The sequence below is a fragment of the Propithecus coquereli genome, unplaced genomic scaffold (assembly GCF_000956105.1).
Source record: "Propithecus coquereli isolate 6110/MARCELLA unplaced genomic scaffold, Pcoq_1.0 Scaffold79, whole genome shotgun sequence".
In the NCBI taxonomy this organism is placed as follows: domain Eukaryota; kingdom Metazoa; phylum Chordata; class Mammalia; order Primates; family Indriidae; genus Propithecus; species Propithecus coquereli.
Genome location: NW_012154062.1, coordinates 4,230,841 through 4,256,122, shown reverse-complemented (window position 1 = coordinate 4,256,122; position 25,282 = coordinate 4,230,841). Strand labels below are relative to the sequence as shown.

The window sequence follows — 25,282 nt, the reverse complement described above, 5'->3', positions numbered from 1 at the left end:
AACTATTTCCCTCAATCAGCAACCCCACAAGTGAGAAGTGAGAGCTAAATGGAGCCATCTGAAAGTCTGTTACCTTAGAGGACTTCTGCACCTGGTCCCCAATGTAGATCTTACGAAATTGCTCAAAAAAGCTCAGCATGGCCAATTCTAGCTTCTCGTTACCGGCCTGCGCCAAGCGAGAATCTGTTAAGTTCATCAGCTGGAGCACCCTAGAGGAAGAGGAGCAATGATTCTCTCAACAGCAGGATATCTGGAGGACTCTAGACAATCCAAGGACCCCAAAATAGTTGCATATGCCTGTTCTCCTTACCCATCCTATCTGAAAGGCATGGTCTGCAGGTTCTAAACTCTGGTGAGGAAACAAAATTCTCCTTGCTCCACAACAGAAACCACAGCTGAGGAACGAATGGTTAGATGTTTATCCACTGAGATAGGGAGACTGGGTCAGAACTCATAATCAGCTTAAAAAAAATGCCGGCATGAGGGGTAATGGTCTTTCCTGAAACTTCTGTGAGACCTAGGGCACAGCAATTTTCTGCATCCCTGTTCGTCTATCTATTTATAAATGCGGGAGACTGGGCTAGACCAGTAGTTGTCAATCTTTTTTCTCACAGAGCCATGAAAGGAATGGAGACGCGTGAAGGATGATGTTCACATGCAGGTGAGACTTCCAGAGACAAACAGCAGATACACTACCTGTGACTTCACCCCTGTCCCCTCTATCCCTCTCCCCAAAAGAAAGCATATTGGCATGCAAATGAGTGAATGCTGAATAACAATGATGTTATAAGTGAGTCACTTGACATTTTGATAGTGTGAGAATAGGTAACAAACTATTTGTGACATATCATGAGCAAATTAGACTTGATCACTGTGTTATTACATGCAAGCTGACAACCAGTATGCAAGACATTGCCTAAACTAAATTTATATTATGACACACACAGTGTCATACCAGGCTGCAGAATCAGAAAGGTATTAGATGTCATTCTTATTACAATTTTGCTCAACTCTTCAAAAAATGCAAGTAGGACAATGCCATGGAAACTTCTGTCAGGATTAAGGCTCCTAAGACAAATGGGCATCTGATGAACAAAATGGTGGTGGACAGAGACAGATGTGGATTTTGGAACAGGAGAGTTACAGACTGAGGTGTGTGCAGACCTATACAGCCTAAGCATCAGGTTAAAATGTATTCAATTCAATTCAAAGCTTAGAACTCTTTAAGGTAGTGGCTCTCTGTAAGGTCACAAAACCATTTTCATAATAATACTAAAACATTTTTTGCCTTTTTCACTTGCATTCTCATATGAGGGTATGTAGGGTTTCCCAGAGGCTTCAAGATGTGGTATCACAACAGAACGAATGCAGAAGCAAACATGAGAATCCAGCCAACTTCTATTATGCCAGACATTAAAGAGATTTGTACAACTGTAAAACAATGCCACTCATTAATTTTTTTGGAAAATAGTTATTTTTCATAAAAATATATTATTTATGTTAACATGAAATGGGCTTGCTATTATTTTAAAATAAATATATATTTTTAAAGAAACTAAACACTCTTTGAAGTCCTCAATACTTTTTAAAAGGGTAAAGTGTCCTAAGATCAAATGGTTTGAGAACTTCTATTTCAGAGTACTAAAAAATCCTGCCTTTTTATTTCTGTTAGGTAAATTTTTAGAAATCACTAATTATGTTTCATTTCTCCCCCCTTCAAATTAGAAAGATAAATTTTCAATAAGCTTTGATGCTCATTTAAAAGATTTTAATAAAATGAGAATTCCACAGATAAAAAATAACCTGAAATCCTGTAGGTGGACAAGTCTATTGCCAAGAGATTTGAAAGGCTATAGAAACTGTAATTCCATCTTTGGTCATCTCTGAAGAACCACAGTTTCCTATTAGACTTCTTTTGGTATGGTAAAAGCAGTCTGCGTTTTACTAACTCTGAGATATTGTCCTTAAACAGAACTAATAGCTACATTCCAATTTAGTTTTCCTAATTGTGTACCCATCATTTCCTTGCTGAATTATTGCCAAAATGTTTTTTCAATAACGATCATAGGCAGAGTTCTTGCTGCACTTATGAAAGACTTGAAGGCTTCGTTTTCACGGGGAATCAGTTTCCCAAGACTGTGTTCTGTAAACGGGGAGAAAAGCATTAAGAGGACCCAAACGGGTGGGAGAATGGTCAGAGAAGCGGAACGGAGAGCTGCTGGGGGAGCACTTACCGACAGACAAGCTCACCATCCATAGCGTCCTGCTCGTCAGTGCTGGCAAAAGAAACCCGGCCACCAATCACTGCTCCAATAATGTAAACCAGCCACGTCAGCCTTCCTGTAGCAGGAGGAAGACCCATCAGTGTCACCTCCAGTGATAATTTCATGAAGACATTCCTCACTATGAGCTTCCTTAATCTTAAGAACACTATGGTAAAGCCATTAAGTCTTACTTTTTTTTTTTTTTTACAGAGGATAGCTACTACTCTGCTCTGGTAAAGGTGATGCCAAGGAGGAAATTCATTAGATAATCAATGTTCCTATATCAGACAAGGCCATTATTTTTAGATTGCGGTATTTCTTTAGAGTTAAAGATACATATTGCAGACAGGATTTCAGTTCCTCTTCCCTAGTCCCCTGTGGCATTTATTCATTCATGAGTATTCTTTTGTGTATATGGAGGTAACTGATGATGAAAGAATCTTCCTCTGGGGGGGCAGGCGGGAAAGAGGTGGCAATGCGAGAAGGGGTCTGACAACATCCCTTCCCAGGTCGAGAGTTCCCTGCACGCTGCACACTCACCCTCCTGCACCGCAATGTCCATTGGGCTTGCGCTGGCGCTCTGGAGCAGCTCCTGGTAGGACTGGGCCGACTGGTCAAACAACTGCACAAGGAGCGCACATGTCTTCTCGTACTCACAACGCCCAATGGTAGACAGCTGGTCCAACTGCTGCTGGACCAGACCCGTATCCTCCAGTGGGTCTTCCAGGCCATCTCTATTCCCAAGGGAAGAAAGAAAGCAGCTCTCTTAAAATATGCCTATTGATTTCCGTGTTGATGCAGCAGCTCCCTTTCTTCTTAATTTAGCCACCATTTCCAATGGTAGAGGCCTGTATCATACCCTAACACTGCTTTTTCCCAAGAATATTAAGTCAGAAGGCAGATGTCTCTGCCCTAGAATCAGTCTGTGTCCTGAGGTATATTCTGCTTGGTGGCATCCAATCTTCCAATGTGAAAGTCCCTCCCTTAACATCTGTCTGCCTTGAACCTCACAGTCCTATGCTTCTCATCTCTCTGGGCTCTTAGCTCTAAATCTTTCACCTGTTTCTGACTATCGTAAACTTTGGGACTATAAGTACACAGTCCTCTGTGTGAGGCCACTGGGGCCAGATGTGTTTGGAATTGAGAAGCTTTCAGATTTGAGGAGGGCAATATGACGCTTCCACCATGTAATGTAAAATCCTTAATGGGCTTTGTGGCATATCAAACTCAGTATTCCTGTAGCAAAATGTATGAATATTATGAAATATCATACTAAGTAGGATTAAAAAAAAAAAAACCTCTATAAATGGTCTCCTATCAATCAGCTCACGTCAAGTTTTGCTGCCAAGTGAATTTTGGTACAAAACCAATGAGAAACTTTAGTTTTCACATCCTGGATTTCAGAATTGCAGAGGAGGTGCTGTGGGTCCATACTAGGTCTTGCCTTATCACTGGCTCCTAGATTTTAACGTCTTGTCCAGTGACGAGCTTTCCTTACTGGCATATCACAGTATGACAATGCCAACAGCAGCACCTCCACCACCACTACTACAACCAGCAGCTGACTGTGCTTACCATGTGCTACACACTGTGCCAGGTCATATTAATTTAATCCTTGTAAGAACCTTGTGAGACAGGCCTATTATTATTTGTAGTTTACAAATAAGGAAACTGAGAACCCTGCCTTAAGAGCATGCAGCTATTAACTGGCTATCTGGGTTCAGAGCCCACACACTCACCCACTCCCCAACAAGCCCTCACTGAAGCCAGGAACAGAAGCTATGGAGCTGACAGAACAATGCTTTCTAGTGAACTACACGAATACTCAGCTTTTGAAATAATTCAAGTTCTAAACAGTTAAGACTACAATTCATGACAATTAAATGCATTTAACTCAGAGCAAATTAAGAATCTGACTTTAAAAGGATCTCAGATCCTCAGAGTCCAAATAAATTCCTCTGAGAAACAAACAGCCAATGAAAAACTATACAAGAAAGGCCCCTAAACAAAGGTTAACTTCATATAATATACGTCACTTTTGAAAGGGCCTGACATTTCTTTAGCTACAGGTTTCTGGTCCAGTTAATAGTCAAGGTAGACAGAAACCATGTTAATGTAATGAAGTGGAAGACTGGAAAATTCCACTAAAGAGGAATTCTTAGAAATTCTACTACCGGGCTTTTTTTCCCTTGCGATCCTTACCTGGGCCCCCTCCTCCCCTGTGCCTTTGCCCTCATAAATCACCTGTAGAAATTAGCATACCAGGTTGTAAAGTGGCTCAGGATCCTGCCTCACTAAAGTTAACCCTGTTGTGACTATGCCCCTCCTCCTCTCCTGCCCTGTGACCTTTCCCCTCATAAATCACCTGTAGCAAGCAGTGTACCAGGTTGTAAAGTGGCTCAGGACCCTGCCTCTCTAAAGTTAACCCTGTTGTAGCCGTGTCCCTCCTCCTTAAGCACAGTGTATAAAAGACTGCAATGCTCTTTGTCTGCTGCTCAGAATTTGGGGAGACCAAATTCCCCTCTGAGCCTTGCCGGCTGGCATATAAAACCTATATTGCCAAAATCTCTGTGTGTGTGTCTCTTCGTCTATTCTCGGTCAGCCCTGCCGTAACTGTAATGCAATCAATAATCAGTTGCCTAGAATTCTTATGAGTTCTAGTAAGCTCTGGAATTAGAATTGATAACTACATTGTGTAATCTTTATCTACTTATTTCTTTAGGAGTTCACATGAAGTACCTATAACTTACACATTATAATTCTTATCATCTACATCCTATAAATGTTTCTCACATTTAAAGAATATCAGTGGCAAGGACAAACATTACACAGACGTACTTTGTATTCAAAGACATTGCTATGGATGACAAAATGGGACATGAATAGGAGGGTAAAGAGGTAAGACCATTCCGTCAGACTTTATGCTCTCATTATGCTACTCTGCTGACAAGGCAAAAGGACCACTAACAGTATTAACTTCAATAAGACCCCCACCAAAACCCCAACTGGGTGTCTGAGCTCTAGCAAGTCTGACAGCAGGCTGCTGGTGGGGAAATGAGGGAGGCCGCCCAAGTTTCTTTACCTCAGTATGATGTGCACAGACTCCAACCGGGATGTGATGTAGGCTTTGGTGACCTCAGGAGTGTAAGTTTCCAGCATGTGGGGCTCTGTGGCTTTGACGTATGGCACAGAGGCTGCCAGCCGCTGCCATAGGCTCAGAAGATAGTGCACACTATTTGGGGCAAATTCCCAGTGCTAGGGAAAACCAAAAGAGCAGAAGGCATATTTTTCATTTCTGTACACATCAGTTCCATACCACCTGACACAATGCATAAAGACTTCTTTTAAAAAAAGAGAATAGATTTTTATGGGCTTTGTTCTGTATATAGCAACTAGTTTAATGTGTTTATCAGTATTTCGGAGATTAAGCATCTAACAAGAAAAGCTGTTCTACACTGGTTGTGTAAACCTCACCACAAGGAAAGCCTTATGTAAATGAGCCTCAAACATTAGTATGCATGAGAGTCACCTGGAGAACCTGTTAGACACAGAGGCCAAGGCTCTACCCTGAACCTAGTGAACCAGAAATTACAGAGGTAAGACGTAAGCACCTGTATTTTTTCATCTTCTAGATGACTGATGAAATCCACTGTTCTGTATTACATGACTAAAAAAGAGAGGGCACTAACTCTTTTGTCAAGTTCCCTATTCCAACCTTGTCTTTGGGGGGTGATTAGGAGGGAATTCTCTCTGCTTTAAATCTAAATGTTAATTCCCACTTGTTCCTGTGACGACATTCCCTGCACTTTTGTTAGTGTAAATGATAGGCTGCAGGTTATCCTATGCTTATAGTCACCTCTGCCAAGAAAAAAGGGAACATTTTTTTTTTGAGACAGAGTCTTGCTCTGTCACCTGGGCTAGAGTGCAGTGGCGTCATTGTAACTACAACCTCAAACTCCTGGGCTCAAGCGATCCTCCTGCCTCAGCCTCCCGAGTAGCTGGACTACAGATGCACACCACCATGCCAGGCTTATTTTTCTATTTTTAGCAGAGACGGGGTTTTGCTCTTACTTAGGCTGGTCTTGAACTTCTAACCTCAAGACATTCTCCCGCCTCAGCCTCCCAGAGTGCTAGGATTACAGGCATGAGCCACTACACCTGTCCCTCAAAAAAGAACATTCTTATAAAGTTAAAACCAATGAGCAAGAGAATAGATTCCAATGTTTAGGCCATAAGCCATAAGAGACAAACCTGCAGGCTGGTCACTGTGAAGTTAGCTATCAATCGGATGACCTCAGGATAGTTTTCCACCTTTACCAATTCTCCCAGCTGATAGTTACTCTTCAACCGGGCCAGCAGTCTGCAGAACTCATGGTAATTGTTTGGGTCTGATAAACTCTGGCAAACAGCACAGGAGAAAAATAAAATGTAAAATGTGATTCACCATACTTCAAGAATGACATATATTTGGGATGGCATGGGGGAACGAGAGGAATCTACTTAATTTCTCGGCTGCAGGTTATAATTCAGAATAATATATCTGTATAATGTTTAAAAACATTTTTTTAGAAGTCATTTTCATAAGGAACAGTCACATTTATTATTTCTTCTGTTCATAATAATCAAGATGTGAGACGGGATTATTAGCCTCAACTGACAGAATTTGAAACGGAAACCCAGAAGGAGCACACGGCTTGTCTGAGGTTGTAAAGCTGACTGTGGCTGAAACGGGCACAACACAGAGCCGTGACTGGCCTGTTCGCTCCTCACAAAGGAAATCTCATGAAATTGTCATTTTCACATCTGTCAAACTGATCATTAAGCACAACTAACCTACAGTGGCAAAGTTATATTAAATGCAAATGTTTCATATATTCAGATCATTAATATAATAAATTTATCCATATATTGATAGGTTTATAGATTTTATTCTATACTTATATCAAATATTTATTTATTTACATATTATACTAGTATGTTTAATTTATGTTTCCTTATGGATGACTTCCTCTATTAGCACATGAAGGCAGAGACTGTTTTGTTCACCACTGTATACCCTGGCACATACTAGATGCTCAGTACCATTTGTTGAATGAATAAGTGAATTTTTAAAAAAGGTGAAAGAACTGCGTATATTTAAAAACAAACTGCTTTTATGATTTTTTCCTAGTATAGAGATGTGACACTTTGAAAAAAGGTATATGTTGGCTGAAAAAGAAAAAAAGGGCAACTGAGTTACAGAATGAATATTTGAAGGAGAAATATCTACCTTCCCACCTCAGAGCAGCCCTATACACTTAGGTTACTAATATACATTTTTAAAAAATATAAACAAAAATAAAAAACAAACTTTAGATTCTTCAGCTCTTAGGGGAAAATGACTAGCTCCATCCTTATTTATCTTCCTTTATCAAAGCGATCCCTTTCTCACAACTATTGCATTTCTGAAGGTGAAAGATACAAGCTCCTCTTTTGGGTAAATATTCTCAGAATTTGCCTACGAATATAGATTCACATATATCTTCCAAAGAATAGCACAACAAACTGTTTTCTGGGATTTCTGCAAAGTGTGGCCTCTGGATGGAATTCCTTCTGACTCATAGTGGCTAGGTATATACTAATTGCATATGTAAACAAATTCTCAAAAAGCTTACCTGTGGATTTTCCAGTATTCGTTTAACACCATCGACAAGGTGGGAGAGAAACTTGGCCCTCTCTGCATTGTTGAACAGGGACCTTCTGACTGAGGCGATCTGCACTAAGCAGGACAATACCTGAAAGCAGGACACAACCCCAACACAACTGATTAAAAAGATGGTACAGCTATTTTCACCAGAACTTCCCCCTCCTATAATATTCTTCTTTAGGATATCTGAAAGAGCTTTGAATAAAGAAAGAAAGAAAGAAAGAAAAGAGCATTAGAGCCAAGCTGATCACAGCAACTAGTTAAACTCACTTTGGAAATTCCCTTAGGTATTACTCTTTGACCACTTCAATGGCTTCTTTGATTCTTGCTAAGGTATGTACTTAAGGCTTGAAAGTATCAAGTGCTTCACATTTTAAATAAAGCTGTAGGTTTAGGGGTTTTTTGGTTTGTTTTATTAAGGCCTTTTGACTAATCAGGCTTTGCTATGTATTGCTATAATGAAATAACCACATTAGATCTATGCTCTGAAAAAAACAGCTTTCACACTGAAAACATTTTCTCCTTTCCCCCACTGTGCTAGATATTTATATTCTCTGTTTGTACCTCCAGATCCACTTTCTATCCTTCTCCACTCTGCTGTTCCCTGGGAGGCTGACCTCTGTCCAGGACAACAGCCAAGCTCCCTTGCCCTCTGGCTTGTAGCTGGCTTCAAACAATGGAAAGTACCAGCAGATCAGAGGGCAGAAGGAAAAAGGGACCCTCTCCCCACTCTCCAGCTGGTTGTGGGGTGCCAGGGCTTCTCTCCTGATGGCTGTAGCTCTTGTTGTATAGCCCCCCGCAAAGACACAGCTTTGGGGTTTCCTTCACTTGCCCTCTGAGGCTCCCCACTGCCACCCCTAGAGGCGTGCATCACCACTCCCTGTGGGAGTCCCTTAATTTTGCTGACCCCTTTGCAAATAGTCCTTTCATTAATTACCCCTCTTAACCACATTACCTTTTCCTGTAATAACCTTAATGATACACAAGACAACACTGAATTCATGTTTCTACTAAAGCAAAGGTCTATATTAATTTGGAAAAGTACTACAATGGCCAGGAAAGTAATTTACTGCAGAAACTCTACGAAAACATTCATTGTTTTACTCTGTTTCCTTTATATATGTTGTATATAACAGTGTTTTAGACCAACAATCTGGAATACCAGACCAACAGTATATTAGAACCTGTATGAATTTTGAGATTTCAGGTTAATTATTGTTTTAAAGGAGAAATACACCATTTCTGATAGCTTTCAAATGTTATTCAGACTAAGTATGCAAATTAGGATTCCTACTACAGTTTCCATTTATCACTAATGTATACCTGAGGGATTTTCTCAGTCAGGACAATCTTAATGGTTCAACTAGACAGTATTAGGTGAATCCTCACACTGTAGCCTGTGGCAATTTGAGGCATGGTATAAAATCAGATACGAGACGAGACCAAAAGAGCTTGACCATTTGTAGGAATTGGCCATCAGACAGGAATAATTTAAAAATAATTAGACTTTATTGATAGAACCTTTAGGCTACAAACTTAATCTCAAAAGGCTAGATAACTAAACCTAGTATTTTTATGCTTCACTTCTATGATTTTAAAAAACAAAATGAACATAAGGCTCATTCACCATTTCTACTTTATAGAAATAGGTTTGCTTTAGAAACTGTGGTCCTGACTCACCAAAGGTGAAAATGAAGGAGGGATGGAATGATACAGATCAAAAAACAGCTGCAGAGTTGAAGAATCTAAGAATGCTGGGGGGGAAAAAAAAGATAAAAGACATAACTTTATTATGTATGCATATTGCTACTGGCATACTTCTGGTACTATATATTACAGACCATTTCCCCTGCTTACTTATGTTACGTAATATTTATTTCCTTAGAAAGTAATAAGCTAATAGGGGCATTTTGGTTTTCCTTTTTTTTAAAGTACTAGTTTTAGCTCCTCTAAAAAATAGATTCATTCTTTTGATTCTCAGGGAACTTAAGACAATCCAAGCACCTCTGTCCACAGCAAGAATTTAAAATTTTATTCTTTTGGAACATAAAAACAAACACAAGTAGAAATTCTTTTGCTTTGTTTTGTTTTTAAAGATAGGTATTACCCTAAATAAACAGAAAACAGAAGTCTCTAGGTGATAATGCAAGAAGGTGAAATATACACTGTAGTCCCCAATCCCTGAGCCTTGGTCCATTACTGGTCCATGGCCTGTTAGGAAACAGGCCAAGCATCACCACCTGAGCTCTGCACCACAGGGGCCCCCCCCCACCCCATTCCCAGTCCATGGAACTGGTCCCAGTCCATGGAACTGTCTTCCATGAAACTGGTGCCAAAAATGTTGGGGACTGACTGCTGTGTTAATCAGTAACGTAAAGAGTTCTCCCATGCTGGGGGATATATGAGATTCCTCCAACAATCTTGCCCCCATGTTATAAAAATAGACATTAAAATTCTAAATTCTCTCTCAGAATAAACAAGGGATTGCTAGGGGTTCTTTAGATCATCCATCTTATGGACACTGTAGAGTTGAGTGGCAGACTGTGTTAGGGGGGTGCGTGTTCTGTTACCTGATCTCCAGCTGGTGGGAATCTGTACTGTACACAGGTCATCTGAGGACTCATCAGTAGAAGTGCCGATGAAATCAAAATTTAGGCAGTTGTGAGTGAGTTTGAGCAGTTGCATGAGCAAGCCATGCTGACTTTCATCATTCAAGTTTAGATTCTTTCCTGAAGCCTGTAAAAATTACCACATAATGAGCCCCAAACAATCACTCCTCTCTTCCTAGTTTGCTCCCAGACCCATGAAAAAGCTGTTAAGCCAGAAAAGGAGGGCTCTACTTCAGCACAATAAAATGCCCCGGTCAAAGACGCTATACTTCTGTCACCTTAATATTATTATAAAAATACTTAGCTCCTATTAGCTACTATTAAAACATATATACAATAAAAACATGAAGCTGGTATTTAAAGAGAGCCCCCTTTTAACACTTATTCTTCACATGTGGTAGACATTATGGCCCCAGAGAATTCTGAAGCAATATGGATGTGTGGTGATTTCACTGGCATGAGAGATCCTAGTTATTTCTAGACAGGGCTAGGATTAAATTCTGCAGGGAATTCTGAGGGAGTTTTACACCCTGCCCTACCCTCCTTCCTCTTTTTAACAGCACCATCGCCAAAAATCTTTCAAAACAGAATTAAAACAAAATCATCATTGAATTCTATTTATTCATCTGCAGTGTCCCTGCAGACTACAGCTAAATACTGGTCCACAGCTACTGGGGTTGTCAGATTCCAAGGGTAGACGAGGTGAGCCTCAGTGCTGGCTAAATATCTGTTCTTGATTATCAGTATCAATTAAGAAGAGTCAATCCTTAGTTTTGTCAAAAGTTTTCCCTTCCAGGGGAAACAAGAGCTTTTGGCACGCAGGTTGGCTAACCTAAGGATTGTCTGGGAATTCTGAGAGAAAACTAAGTAATTAAGGAAAAGATGGATATCATTAACTGGGACAACAGAAAGAATCCAAACTTGGCTTCTAAAACTACAATTGGGAAATGCAGTAAAAAGAGGACAAAAACCCCCAAATGAGCAAAAAGCCAGAGGCTAATCCCATTTAGCTTTTCACAGGGACAAAGCACTCAAACTCGGATATAAATGTGTAGAGCCCTTAGGTTAACATTTCTTTCTTAGTTTAACTCTATCAATAAATGAATTGAAACACCAACTTTCTGTTTTAAAACAAGTAATTTCCTTATGTGATACTGTCTACCCCTTCGGGTTATTAAATCTAAATGAATGTTAAAAATTCAAAATCTACTTTTCCTTACAGATGTTGCTTGTTTATTTGCTGCTCTTAACTCAGCAGGGGACAGAGAAGCCCGCCTAGTTTTTGTATGCTAACAATGTAGTCTAAACCTGCTTTCAGAGCACTAAGAATCCAAACACCATAAAACTAACATGCTTTCATTCTGTACAGAAAGATTTTATGTGGTTAAAAAACAACAACAACCACCAAGCAACAAAATTTCAAACTCTGTAGTAAACTCGGTTCCTTTAAGATAGGAGCATGGGATAAATGCTCACTTATTGCTCTTTACCTACGGGAATAGATCTGAAATAGGGAAATTACAACCCTTCTCTAACTTCAGTGGTCAATCTGCCAAGTTTCTCCAATACCTCTGAGAAGTGTATCATGTGAGAGACAATGACGATGAAAGAGATGTATAAACTCCCATGGGGTTAGTTAGGAGCTGACATTTAACAAGTTCCCACCCATTACCATCCTTCTAAAAGAAACAGGAAAGCATGACCCAAACTACATTCTCACCTGTTTTAGTAAATTGCAGGAAAGTGTGAAGATATCAAATAATGATGAATCTCGAAAAGAAGAGGCTATTTTTCTGTGCTTGGTTAAAGGATGGGTGGTGTCTGCCTGTGCAGAAAAAGAGTAAACCAATACAAAGAATTGTAAAGAAAGAATTTTTCATGTAGACTTCACATAAACTAGAAAGACTTCCAATAAAAGCAACATCGATACAAAATACATTTTAAACATTTAAATTATTGTGAGGGCATAGCTAGGGAAAGGCTGCAGAGGACAGTAGGCTGCTAACAGCTAGCTAGGATGTTCTCTCTAGCTTACGGAGGAAAAGCAAAAGCAGGGATGAGTATCTTAACTGCAAATCCTTATTTTCCTCTGTTCTCAGGGAGGTAAAACTTAACAAATTGTTGGCAGACATTGCTAATAATTACTGTCATGTCGTTTTTGTGGCTTAGTCTCAAAAACAGAGTAATAAGGCTTGGATTTGAGTAAAAAACAACTTTAAAAGCATCCCCTCAAAGCTGAAGTTACTAGAGAATTTCCCAAAACAGTCATTAACAGTCATGAACTTAAGATAAATGACAGTAGCCTGTAATATTTCTTCCTTCGTTAACCTAGTCAACATATAGTCTATACCACGGAAGTGAAAACTTAATTTAAATGGCCGTATCAGTCTCTCACTCATCCCTCTGTTATTGTCTTTTCAGCTAAATTATAAATTTTTTTGTGGCCAAGAACTACACCTTTTACTTCTTTAGTATGCCCTATATTCCTAACACATAGAAGGCACTCAATATGTGGAATAAACGAATTTCAAGGTTGCCAAGGATATTTTTAGTCCAACCACTTATTGAAAGCTTAAATCTCTCCTATATATCATCACTTCATCCAAGAGGAGGCTCATTCTGTTTCTGCCACATTAAAGAGTAGTGCAGCAAGATTTCTGACAATCAAGTCTTCCTTGATTTTATTTCTAAATTCAAATAGGAATGGTGACAGAAACATACTTTCTGCTTTGAATCTGACAACCAAAAAATAATGGAAAATTAAAGTGACTTAGAGGTTCAAAATATTCTGATTCTAGCTCCAGTGTCACTATGTTATCGTGTATGTCTTAACATAATAAAGGTCTTTCTAAATTGTATATAATCTGTTATAATGAGCATAATAGAATGTTAGCACATTAAGTATACTACACATAATTTCACCGTTTTCTAAAAAAGACAAGTAAAATCTTGAAAATGGTCTTTTTTTTTTTTTTAAATACCAACATTGATGTAGCTTGTGAAGACAAACTTGAAAGGGGATGACATTAAGCCCACAATCTCCGTGCTTAGTTAATGCATGCGCTCTCCTACCGCAAAGGTAACAGTGGTTAAACAGTAAGTTAGCTGTTAAAAACACAGGCTCTAGAATGAGATTGTCTGGGTTCGAATTTAGATACTGTTGCTTACTAACTGGGAAACCAGAGGCAAATTATTTAATTTTTATGTGCCTCAGTTTCCTTATCCAGAAATAAGGTAACCACAGCACATACCTTATTGGACTGTTATAAGAAGCAGTGGCACATAGGAATCACTCCAAAGTGTAAACTATTATTATTGTGATAATTACTGATCACAATGGGGACTGCATGTGACAGAAAACACAATGTGGACTCTAGATTTAATAGGCTATAAGCTAATACATTTAGCATAGCACCAGGTCACAGTTAAAATTTCTCAGCGTTAATAAAAATGTCTGCATAATTATGAGCAACAGCAACAGTAATGCTAATGTATTTAATATGCAGACACGGGTGAGATATTACAACTAATATTAATACTGGCCTGTTCAATAATTATAAAATTTTAGTGGGATACGAAAGTAAATGACTGAAAAAATAATAGCCAGAGCAAAAGAAAGCCACTGGTATTTCCTCTGTAGCATTCTGTGACATCAATGACTAAAAAATTAATTGGTATTTAGCAGAATGTTTCATCCATTCTGAAAAGATTACCAGCAAAATATTTAATAGTAGTACACGGGAACTGATTTTTAAATGATTATAACACATATTAATGTACACAGGAGCAGAAAGGGCACACAAATGATGCTGGTTCCACTTTTATAATCCCTTTTTTGGAGTTATTCTCTTTCATTAGCAGGGTAGCATTTCACTATGGTTTTGACTTATGAACATCACTCTCCATCACTCTCATCTCTAAAATGAACATTAATATCAATAAGGAAAGCTGAGATGGGAGGGTAAAATATTCTGGAGACAGAAGCAGACCAGGACGAAAACTGAAGTAGGCTGAACTTACAGAGGAAAACCCAATTGAACTATTTTGTTTCAAAGGGCATTAATCACTTACCGCAAAAGCACACAACTGCCAAAAAAGATCATCCCACACACAGCAGAAAACACCAATACTAAGAAAAAATATTGCACTTACTTCAATGAGGAAGGCTGTAGCACTTACTTGATTAATTTCATTGGTTAGCTGAGATAAAATCGTGACACCAATGATGCAGTATTCAACACTATCCTGGTAAAAAAAGTAAGGTAGAAAGAATTGGCATTTGCAATGCACTCATACTTTTGAATAACAGATTCCTGTGTCACCTAGACAAGGTAGTAAGGAATTATAGCTTAAAACTGTTGCTTCGCTGGATATAAAACCTAAGTGCCATTAAGGAAGACTGATAAATCTGACTTCATCAACATTTAAAACTTTTATATTTTAAAAATTCCTGTAAGCATTATAGCATACACATTCTAAAAAGATAAACTTCAAAACACATTTATAAGGTAAATGACAAATGAGTAACATAATTTACAAAGAGACTATATACAACAGTAAGATGGCAAAGAATCTAAGAAAAAAATGGGTATAAGACATAAATAGAAGTTCATAGAAAAACAAATATAAGCAGTAAATAAACACATGGAAATTTGTCCAGTCTCACTTGTAACCCAAACAATGAGATACCAATTCTTTTCGCTTATTAAATTGGAAAAATGATAAAGTTTAGCTTCCAGGGCTGAGATATAGGAAAGTAGGCACTCTTACAAACTGCTGGTGGAAGTAATAAATTAGGTATAGTCATGCATTGCTTAATGATGGGGATATGTTCTGAGGAATGCATGGTTAGGCGATTTCATCATTGTGTGAACATCACAGAGTGTACTTACAGAAACCTAGATGGCACAGCCTACTACACACCTAGGCTATGTGGTATGGCCTTTTGCTCCTAGGCTACAAACATGTACAGTGTATTATTACACTGAGTAATACTAATAATACTATAGGCAACTGTAGCACAATGGTAAGTGTATCTAAGCATAGAAAAGGTAATGTGTTGTACTACGATGGCTACATCACTAGGTGACAGGAATTTTTCAGCTCTATTATAATCCTGCAGGTCCACTGCCACATATGCTGCCTGTCATTGGCCAAAACATCATTATGCAGTGTATGACTGTATATAACATTTTTGAGGGTAATCTGGAAATATTTTGCAAAGTAAAAAAAAAAAAAAAAATACATATCCCTTTGATTAATTTCCAAGGCTAGGAATTCACCTTACAAACACACTTATTCAAAAATATCACAAAAACATTAGCTAGGTGTGGTGATGCATGTCTGTAGTCCCAACTGCTCCGGAGATTGAGGTGAGAGGACTGCTTGAATGCAGGAATTTGAGGTTACGCTGAACTATGATAGTACCACTACACTCTAGCCGGGGTCACAGAATGTGACCCTGTCTCACAAAAAAAAAAAAAAAAAAAGGGACGAGAATTGGGCTCCTGTCTCAAAAAAAAAAAAAAAAAAAAAAAAAAGGTACTGGGATAGTCACTTAAATATTTATTTTAACAGCTAAAAAATAGCAACAAAGTAAATGTCCATCTATAAAAGATTAATTAAATTATGGTGTTTTAGCTTGGAATAGTATGTAGGCATTCAGAAGAACGAGGCAGGGTTTGTTTGGCTGACATGCAAACACATAAGGGTAAAAAAGACGCAGAAGAGACCATATCAAATAATTCTATTTTGTGTAATTTTTCAAACAGCAGATAAGCATGTAAGTATATATATGTTGCTTCTCCCATTCCTATTATATCGAATATATACATCATACCTGTAAAAACCTCGTGACATCTGTGATTGCATTTCTGAAGACATAGTCATCCTTCTGACAGTCAAACCAGCCCAGTTTTGTGATTCTGGCATATAACTGAATAAGTGCTTGTGTCACGAAAGTAGCCAACTTTGGCCGAGTGGCAAGGTAGTTAAGCACATAGTTCCCTAGAAAGCAAAACAATCCACATAACAGAAAGCTCTGCCAGAGAAAGGTGTATAATCTTTAAACATGCTAAATGGCCAAGAAATGGTAAATTTAGACTATTTTTACCCTAAGCTCCCTTAATTCCTAAAGTGGGACCTCAAATTTAAGATTATTAGTAGGCTTTCTAATTCAGAATTTCATACTGTCACAATGAAGAGTTTGAAGTATAGCTGCCTTGAATTTACCCCTACATAGCTAAATAATGTGGTCTACCCAGAATTCAAAATCCTTAACAATGTTTTACTTAGTTACTAGTGGCAATAAAGACTGTATGAAAGTAATCTCTTGACAACAAAAGGGATCATTTAGGCTTTATTTAGAAGTAATTGTATTGTGTCCTCTGCACTTTCATAAGCCCAAAATTCTGGAAAAAACCTGGATTCTAGATATTCTGTACGATTAGCAATGTCAGCCATTATCAAACAAGCACACAGAGTTAACTATTACCAGCACACCATTAATTAAACTAATTTCTTCAAGACAGAACGGTAAATGCTCTACTTACGAATATCTATTCGTTGTTCCAATGGTAGGGGGTTGTTTGTGCGTGATACAAGCTTGGTAAGGCATGTAGCTGCCAGTAACTGGGAGTAAGATGACTGTGAAAAGAGGGAGAAAGAGGACTTAAAATTATACTGGGTAAGTTAGTCATAGGGTTTTTTACTTGGAGATCTGTGCTCAGATTCAAGAGAAGGCATTCGGTTTTTCTATATTTGATCCTCTGGATTTTGGAGGGTAACTCTGAGGAAAAATGAGCCCCACATAGCATAATGCTTATTTAGCTGACTTCAGCCATGAACAAGGGGCACTGAATCCAATGTGGGTATCTGCTTCACTGTGAGGGACCGACCCTGGAGGGCATCTTTGCAGAAAAATATCAGATCCTTAGAACAAAAATCTCTTCTCTCATTTAATCCAAGAAATCTCCTTCCTTCAATATCTGTTAAAATGAAGTTTCAAAATGTTTCACCTCAAAATATTTCTATAGTATGGTATAAGAAAGAAAAAAAAAGACAAGTATTAGAGGGAACCACCGCACTATGCTATATAGTTAATCCCTAAGTTAGATCTTCCCATCAGCATAGCTATCAATAAACTACAGAGCTGGGGAATGAAGAAAACTTCATAACAATTATTTGTGAGAAAGAAAAAGTATGCCCTAAGCAATGGAATGGCATCATCACAGTCTCAAATGTGGCTTTTAATGAATTTTAACCTTATGGAGAATCAAAGCATTCCATTTGATCACAATATATAAGAAGGAACCATGCAAGAATTCCTCCATGTGGCTATACTGTATAATGTCACGTAACAGGAACAGACTAAGAACCAGTAAAAATAATTTATTCAAGGGTCAAGGATAATTTTCCATTAAAGTAAAAGTTCTTAACACCGTAGGCTATCCATTTATGTTAGTATTACATAATACTACCAGCTATAAAAATTTAAGATTAAGAAAAAAAAATCTATAAAAGTGACTTTGACAAGTGATTTCTGTTCAACACACCTGAACATGGCTTAGACTGATTTGTTAAAGCAGATGTGGTCAAACCATTAATATGCAAGAGAGGCTACTATCATTATAGTATGTAATGTATAACTATAACGACATATTACACAATGTGTAAGTAGTTTAATTTCAATAAGTCTACCAAATCACTAAGAAGTCAATAGAGAGATTAAAAACTAAGAATCCACCATAATTAAGTGCTTTTATGCTTTTAGTATTGCACCAATCCAATTTTCTTCCAGCCTGCTGACTGTCAATGAGGAGGAGCTGGAGTTCAGTACTAGAGATTTTACTGTGGGGTTCCAGCAGGAGTCAGCTGAAGAGCTAGCTGTGCATCTCCCATAGGACAAGTGTAAGTGGATTAATCCAAAGACCAAGTGATTTAAAAGAAATATACAAAAAATTACATATGCAAAACTTAGACCACCACACAATCTCTGAACATGACCTTGTATTATTCAGACAGCTGAAAAAAGAATTAGATCACTCAGCTACCAAGAGATAATTTTAGCCAACTATAATTTGTTCTATTTATTGCATAAACAATATTATAATAGTAATGAAAATTCAAAAATGAAGTCATCTAGAATTCTACCCTCTCAACAAATTAACTGCTTTCATTTTTTCACATTTCATTCCAGTCTTGAGGATACTTTTTCGAAAGTAAATTTTTATTAGCCAATTCTTTAGGGCTACACTGTTGTTCAGGATATAATACTATATTATCACTTCTTCATAATAATAATGACTAACATTTGTACTTTTTTTAGTGTCGTCCCTTTCATCTGTGAAACAAGACAAATACATGCCTAGAAAGTTGTTTGAGCATTAGGAAAATAGGAGGGCGACACTTGATTATGTCACTGCTTTGCTGAAAGAAGGCTGGTACTTGCTGCTACTGTCTAGCTGGGATTCTGACTCTCTCAGTGCCCTTTCATGGTACCCTGGGGGATCTTACCCTTCCTTAGACTTCCATCTCACCAAAAATAGTAATTTTATCAAATTATGTCTCATTAGAAGCATTATTTTATCACTGCGATGCCACTATTATGCTGGAGGAGGTTCTAATTCCATTTTAAATCCTACATCTTGTAACTTTTATTGTCAAGGTCATTTTTCCCTGGACTCGTAAGGCACTAAGCAGCAGCTATGGCAGAGAGGAGAAAAACACCAAGAATGAGGCTCTTGCACAGTGACAAGGACTTTGGATACAAAAGGTCATTTACATACAGCCCTGTCTTCTTCTGAAAAGAACAGGAGGTGGCGCTTAAGTGTAAACACACAAAACATGTTTCAGAAATTTGATTCAAGATGAAAAATGGCAGGATTATGTTCGAAGATTTTCCTGATGAGGCTATATGGGTTTTCTTGCCCACCTGGCAGGTATGGTGCTTTTCAAAGGTAAAATTAAGAAGTCAGGGACACCTACAAGAATCAGGGAACAGAACTAGCCCAATCCATCCCTAACGTTAGAACAGAATACCATTTCCTAAGCCTCCAGTATCCTTTAGAATTTTTTACATCTTACGTACACTTCCTCTTTCGAGGAGTAGCTGGCACTTGCTCAGGCAATCGGGACTGTTGGTAAATTCAACCAAGGCTTTCTCTGCCTGGAGTCGAGTGGTTGTATCTGTTGTTTCATACAGCTGTTTGCACAGATTTTCTAGTTGGGCCAGGCTCTGAAAAAGATCAGTCAGGAAAGAAATCAGTCCAGCCTACTATATATGCAAGGAACTGTGCTCAGAATTACTGGACAAAGATAAAAGAGAATTGCTTCTCAACTCTGAGGAGAACCTGGACAGTCTTTATCTAATAATAACCATTTGTAGCTCTCTTCATTTGATGCTTTAGAAGAGAAAATGATAGAATAATTAAAATATCTATATACTTTTTCAGTCATTCACTTGGAGACAAATCACAAATAATACATTTTTTCCCCCTGCAAATGCCCATCTTTCTAAGTTTTTCCAAAAGGCTTTCAAATAAAAATTCAGAATTTACTTATTCTGTCATCATTTTAAAAGTATGAAATACTACAGCAATTGCTACTAAAATCAGGCACATAAACATATGATGTTAGTGCCACATATATCTTTATATAGTTTAAAATATCTTGGCTGGGCGTGGTGGCTCACGCTTGTAATCCTAGCACTCTGGGAGGCCCAGGTGGGAGGATCGCTCAAGGTCAGGAGTTCCAGACCAGCCTGAGCAAGAGCAAGACTCCCATCTCTACTAAAAGTAGAAAGAAATTATCTGGACAACTAAAAATATATAGAGAAAAAATTAGACAGGCATGGTAGCATGTGCCTGTACTCCCATCTACTCGGGGAGGCTGAGGCAGAAGGATTGCTTGAGCCCAGGAGTTTGAGGTTGCTGTGAGCTAGGCTGACGCCACAGCACTTTAGCCCAGGCAACAGAGCCAGACTCTGTCTCAAAAAAATAAATAAATAAAAAATAAAAAAAATTAAATAAAATATCTTTCCTCTGAGTAGTAGTTATTAGCTTACAATGATATATATGTATAAAGATGGTCACTTCTACGAGAAAATCTATGAGAAAGCTTCAGAATATACGTACGCACCTTCCTCCCTGGATCCCTCATGTCTAAAGTTCGGCAGACTCTTCAGTTGTACTTTAAACTCTTGCTTCAGTTCCAAATTTAAAGGGTCAAAATAAATTCAACCCTAGCATATGCTCACTCACAGATAAGAGAAGGGAAACACCGCCAAGCAAATCCTTCTCTCCAAACCTTGAACCAGTTCCAGGGAGATAGGGAGGGGTATGGGTGTGTGCTTTGGTCAAAAAAGCCAAAGCGATGCAAAGCTACTTCCACTTAACGTGGTGTTTAAAGGAAGAGAGAAGGAACTAGTTAAGAATATACTATTAGCTTTCACTGATGGAAGAGGAAAGTAAACATCTGTTAGGCTTTAAAGGAACGGTTTGGACTTTAAGAAGAAATCGGAAGCAATTTTCACCAGTAGCAAGCAAGATTTGGTTTAAACAGTTTGAAGGATCCTACTATTAGAAATGACAATTCTGACAAGAACAAAAATAATAATAATTAAACAAACCAACCTGTGTAAACTGCCTAAAATACATTACACAGCCAGTCTGCCCAAGGCTTTTCATTATCATTTTATTTCATTATGCTGTGACTTTATAAATCACAGCTTCTCCACTAAGCAGGAAAGCCCTTTGGGTAGGATTCCTATTTTACTCAACCTGATTGATAAATTTCCAACATTAACCTAAAGGAAACAAGAAAAATGAATACTGACACTCTAAGATCCTAAGTCTCACTCCAGAGAGCCCCCAAAAGGACAAAAACAACCCTGTCCTCAAAACAAAACAAACAAGCCCCCCCTTCAAAACCTTAGGACTTGACTAGGCTTACGTTTCACTTGTTTCTGACTTCTAGGGGTCCCACTCACTGCCTCCTTCAATCCAAAAGCACAGAGAAAACTGCAGTTGCAAAGTCAGATCTCAAACAGTGAAGTTCTATAAGCACTGCCTGAGTTTTTCATATGGCTTATAAACACAAGAAATAGAAGACAAGGCCTATTACATACATTCCATGAAATACATGTAAAAGTCATTTTTATGCTTGGCAGTACTGGCTCAAGACCCTACTGAAAACCGAATCAGTTTAATTATAAATCCCACATTCCTAAGCACGGGATTAAATCTCCTTCACAAGGTTTTTTTTGTGAAGTCTGGTTTTCCCCTCCTATAAAATGATTCACTTAACAGAAAAGGAACAAATTATTTAAAAAAATAGGTAACACAGAAGATATCACCAGCAGGACACTGTAACTAAAACTGAAAAGCCAGCGATAAACTCTGGTACCAGGAATGCAGAGCAGCAGCTGCAGCCATCACACACTTTGAGCTTTCCAACCTCCTTAACAGACACTCCCTAAACAGTCCCGCTGCTTAAGGGATAATGATGCTTCTCAAAGTCTGATCAATCAGTTCCCATAGCTCCCCACTGCAACTCTTGTTTATGTTTATTACAACAAAGCTGTTCACATGACAATAGCTAAGCATCTGTCACAGGTAGTTCCTTACTGCTAAAAACCTAAATGCAGGTTATGGTGGGCTTTTTTTGTTGCTGTTGTTTTGTTTTGATTTGCTTTAATTTAGCAGACAAAACATACTGCAGGGTAAGTCTGGTAATGAGTTCTCAGCTCAGGAAACAAGACTGTTTAAAAAACAAAAAAGTAATTTGATCATTTACACAAACAATTTCAAGAACTACAGCTCCATTTCTTTGTTGCCAGAAGAAGAAATGGGAAACAATTTTGTTTTCCCAAACAATTAGTGGAAACATCTAAAAAACACAGGGTCATTTTATTTGGGTTGCCCGTATTACCCACGGGAGGAGAGAGAATTGAGTGAGACGTTTACATTTATGCTCTTTTGGTTGCTAGTGTTTCCAAAGCAAATCTAATGGTTAGGTTATTCTGAATCACCATTTTTTTTTGGACCTAGCATGAAATAATTTATCCTACACAATTATTTGATTAGCTATTAAAACTAGTACTTCAGGCTGGGGGCAGTGGCTCATGCCTGTAATCCTAGCACTTTGGGAGGCCTAGGTGGGAGGATAGCTCGAGGTCAGGAGTTTGAGACCAGCCTGAGCAAGAGCGAGACCCCGTCTCTACTAAAAAAATACAAAGAAATTAGCTGGACAACTAAAAATATATAGAAAAAATTAGCCGGGCATGGTGGCGCATGCCTGTAGTCCCAGCTACTTGGGAGGCTGAGGCAGAAGGATTCCTTAAGCCCAGGAGTTTGGGGTTGCTGTGAGCGAGGCTGATGCCATGGCACTCTAGCCCAGGCAACAGAGAGAGACTGTCTCCAAACAAAAACAAAAAACAAAAGAAAACAAAAACCTAGTACTTCACACTTAGAGGTGGCAAACAACACGTTACAGCATTCTCCTCGTTTGCATTATAAAACCGATGTTCAACACTTTGCTATTCCCCAGTTCTTATTAAGGACATCTAGTACGTGATGGCACTTCGGTCACAGAAAAGCCTCCAGAGAAGAATGTCTATTTTCTGTTCCTGAGATTGCCAAATGTACAATCCACAGAGAAACTTCCACCTGGTCTTGCTGGGACAGAGAAGCACATTTGGGGAAACACTTTATAAAACTGGAAGGCGATCTTCAACTAGCAAAGTACTGCTTTAGAACAAGAAATTCAAGATGATTAACTCCCAAACCTAGAACCAGACTGATTTCAACAACCATAATGACTATGAAGGTATTAAAAAAAAGTATCTTCTTTAATATTTAGCAACATTATTTTATACAGTCTTTTCAACTTGGATAAACAAAATACAGCTCGGTTATTCTCATTTCAATATAAGGTATGATTTGTTGAGACTACAGACCTCAGAATATAATGATTTATCTGGCAAGTTGCTTCTAGATTATAGGAAAATGAAGATTTTGTTTGTACATTAGATGTTATACTACTCCATAAAGTAGAATACCTTGGAATTTACTTTAATTTGTATACTATACTTTTTAAACAGCTTAATGGTATATACTTTTAAATTAGCCTCACTGCTTTAAAAATATATATATATACACACACTTGGAGATTTCCAATCAGAGACTAGCATACTGGCTTTCAGGAAGGACTCGACGACAATCCCTGTAACGCGGAGTGCTGAACTAGAAATAAGAATAACCCTTGGAGGATCAGTCATATCTGCAGGTCTTAACCTGACTGCCACCGAACCATCTGAAATGAGCAGAAGCTACCATCATATTACAAAGTGTAGGTGCAATCCAGAGAAGTTCTAATGAAGACAGAGTATATTTAATAATTTTATAGCTGAATTTTCATAATTAGGATGCCTTAAATATACAAAAAAACTGCTGAAAAATCAAGCCATGTTCAACCTCTTCATGAACCCCATTAATTTAGATTCCCTTAGTTGGAATTTTTCTGTGTACTAGCAAATATCATGTTAAGTAAATTAAAAGATGCATACTGAAACTTGCCAGAAAAATGAACCATTTTAAGGAGCTAGAAGGTTAATAAAATTGACATACCAACTATATTTTGTTTTTTAAAATCTATTCCATAAGGAATTCTTATTGCCAATAATGAGAATCCAATTATCATATATAATAATAAAAAACTTAAAAATTCAGGAATAACAATTATTGTCAGGTTACAAAAGTGGCAAAACAGAATGCAGAGTATATTATTAATATGATGTGATATATGTTAGTAAATTTATAAAAGAAAATCTGGATGAATACAAACCAAACAATTATCCCTAATGGGAGACTTTCAATTTCTATGTTATATATTTCTGTATCTTTTGAATTTTTGACCACAACCATATACTACTCTGTAAGCAGGAAAAAAATCTCAACAATACAGATAGACAGACAGATATTTTTTAAAAGGGCAATTTAAGCTACATTCTTTTTCTAAGTTAACTCTTGTAATAAGTAACATTTTACTAATAGCTGATTCTGTTACCAATCAGAACTCATAAAACAAATTCATAAAACCAAAAATGCAAAAGGCTATTCCAAAGATTGTTTAAAAAATGTTTGTGTTTATTACTAGTTCTATTTCGTTTTTTCTTACCAATATTGGTAGTTTAAATGGCCTGAAAAGAACCCTCAAGGTTTCTTCTTGTTTAGAAAGTTAATCTGGAAGGCAGTGTGAACGGGCCACAGTCATCTTGGTTTTACACATGTTAGATCAACTCTCAGAAGTTATTTACTGTGGTGGAGTCAATGGAGGAAACTAGCTAGCTCTCTGAACAAGAATGTTTATAAATGCAAACTATTTATTTTTAAAAGTTAGTTTAAGAAAAAAGTTTACAAACTTTTGCAAAATACTTACATGTACCTTACAAGAAAAATATCCAAATGGCCAATAAACAAATGAAAAGGTGTGCAATGTCAATAACCATTAGGAAATATAAATTCAAACCGTGCTAGAATGACTAAAACGAAAAGGCCAAGATCAAGTGCCGGTTAGGATGTGCAACAGCTGGAACTCACATGCTGCCAGTGGAGTCTGAATTGATTCAAATACATTGGAAAACTGGTAGTATCTATTAAAGTTAAACATATGGCTACCCCATGACCCAGATACTCTACTCCTAGGTATACACCTAATTAAGACAT

At 37.8% G+C, this 25,282-nt stretch overlaps 1 protein-coding gene across 1 annotated transcript in view; it reads right to left on the bottom strand.

Moving 5' to 3' along the window:
- Nucleotides 1-25,282, bottom strand: part of XPO7 (exportin 7) — a 79,373-nt gene that overhangs the window by 17,419 nt on the left and 36,672 nt on the right. The window contains 13 exon segments of the mRNA XM_012663008.1: nucleotides 74-209; nucleotides 2,235-2,340; nucleotides 2,805-2,998; nucleotides 5,347-5,519; nucleotides 6,516-6,662; nucleotides 7,919-8,038; nucleotides 9,631-9,704; nucleotides 10,521-10,686; nucleotides 12,280-12,384; nucleotides 14,739-14,804; nucleotides 16,399-16,565; nucleotides 17,111-17,204; nucleotides 19,648-19,794. Coding sequence (XP_012518462.1) covers nucleotides 74-209; nucleotides 2,235-2,340; nucleotides 2,805-2,998; nucleotides 5,347-5,519; nucleotides 6,516-6,662; nucleotides 7,919-8,038; nucleotides 9,631-9,704; nucleotides 10,521-10,686; nucleotides 12,280-12,384; nucleotides 14,739-14,804; nucleotides 16,399-16,565; nucleotides 17,111-17,204; nucleotides 19,648-19,794 — 1,695 coding nt within the window.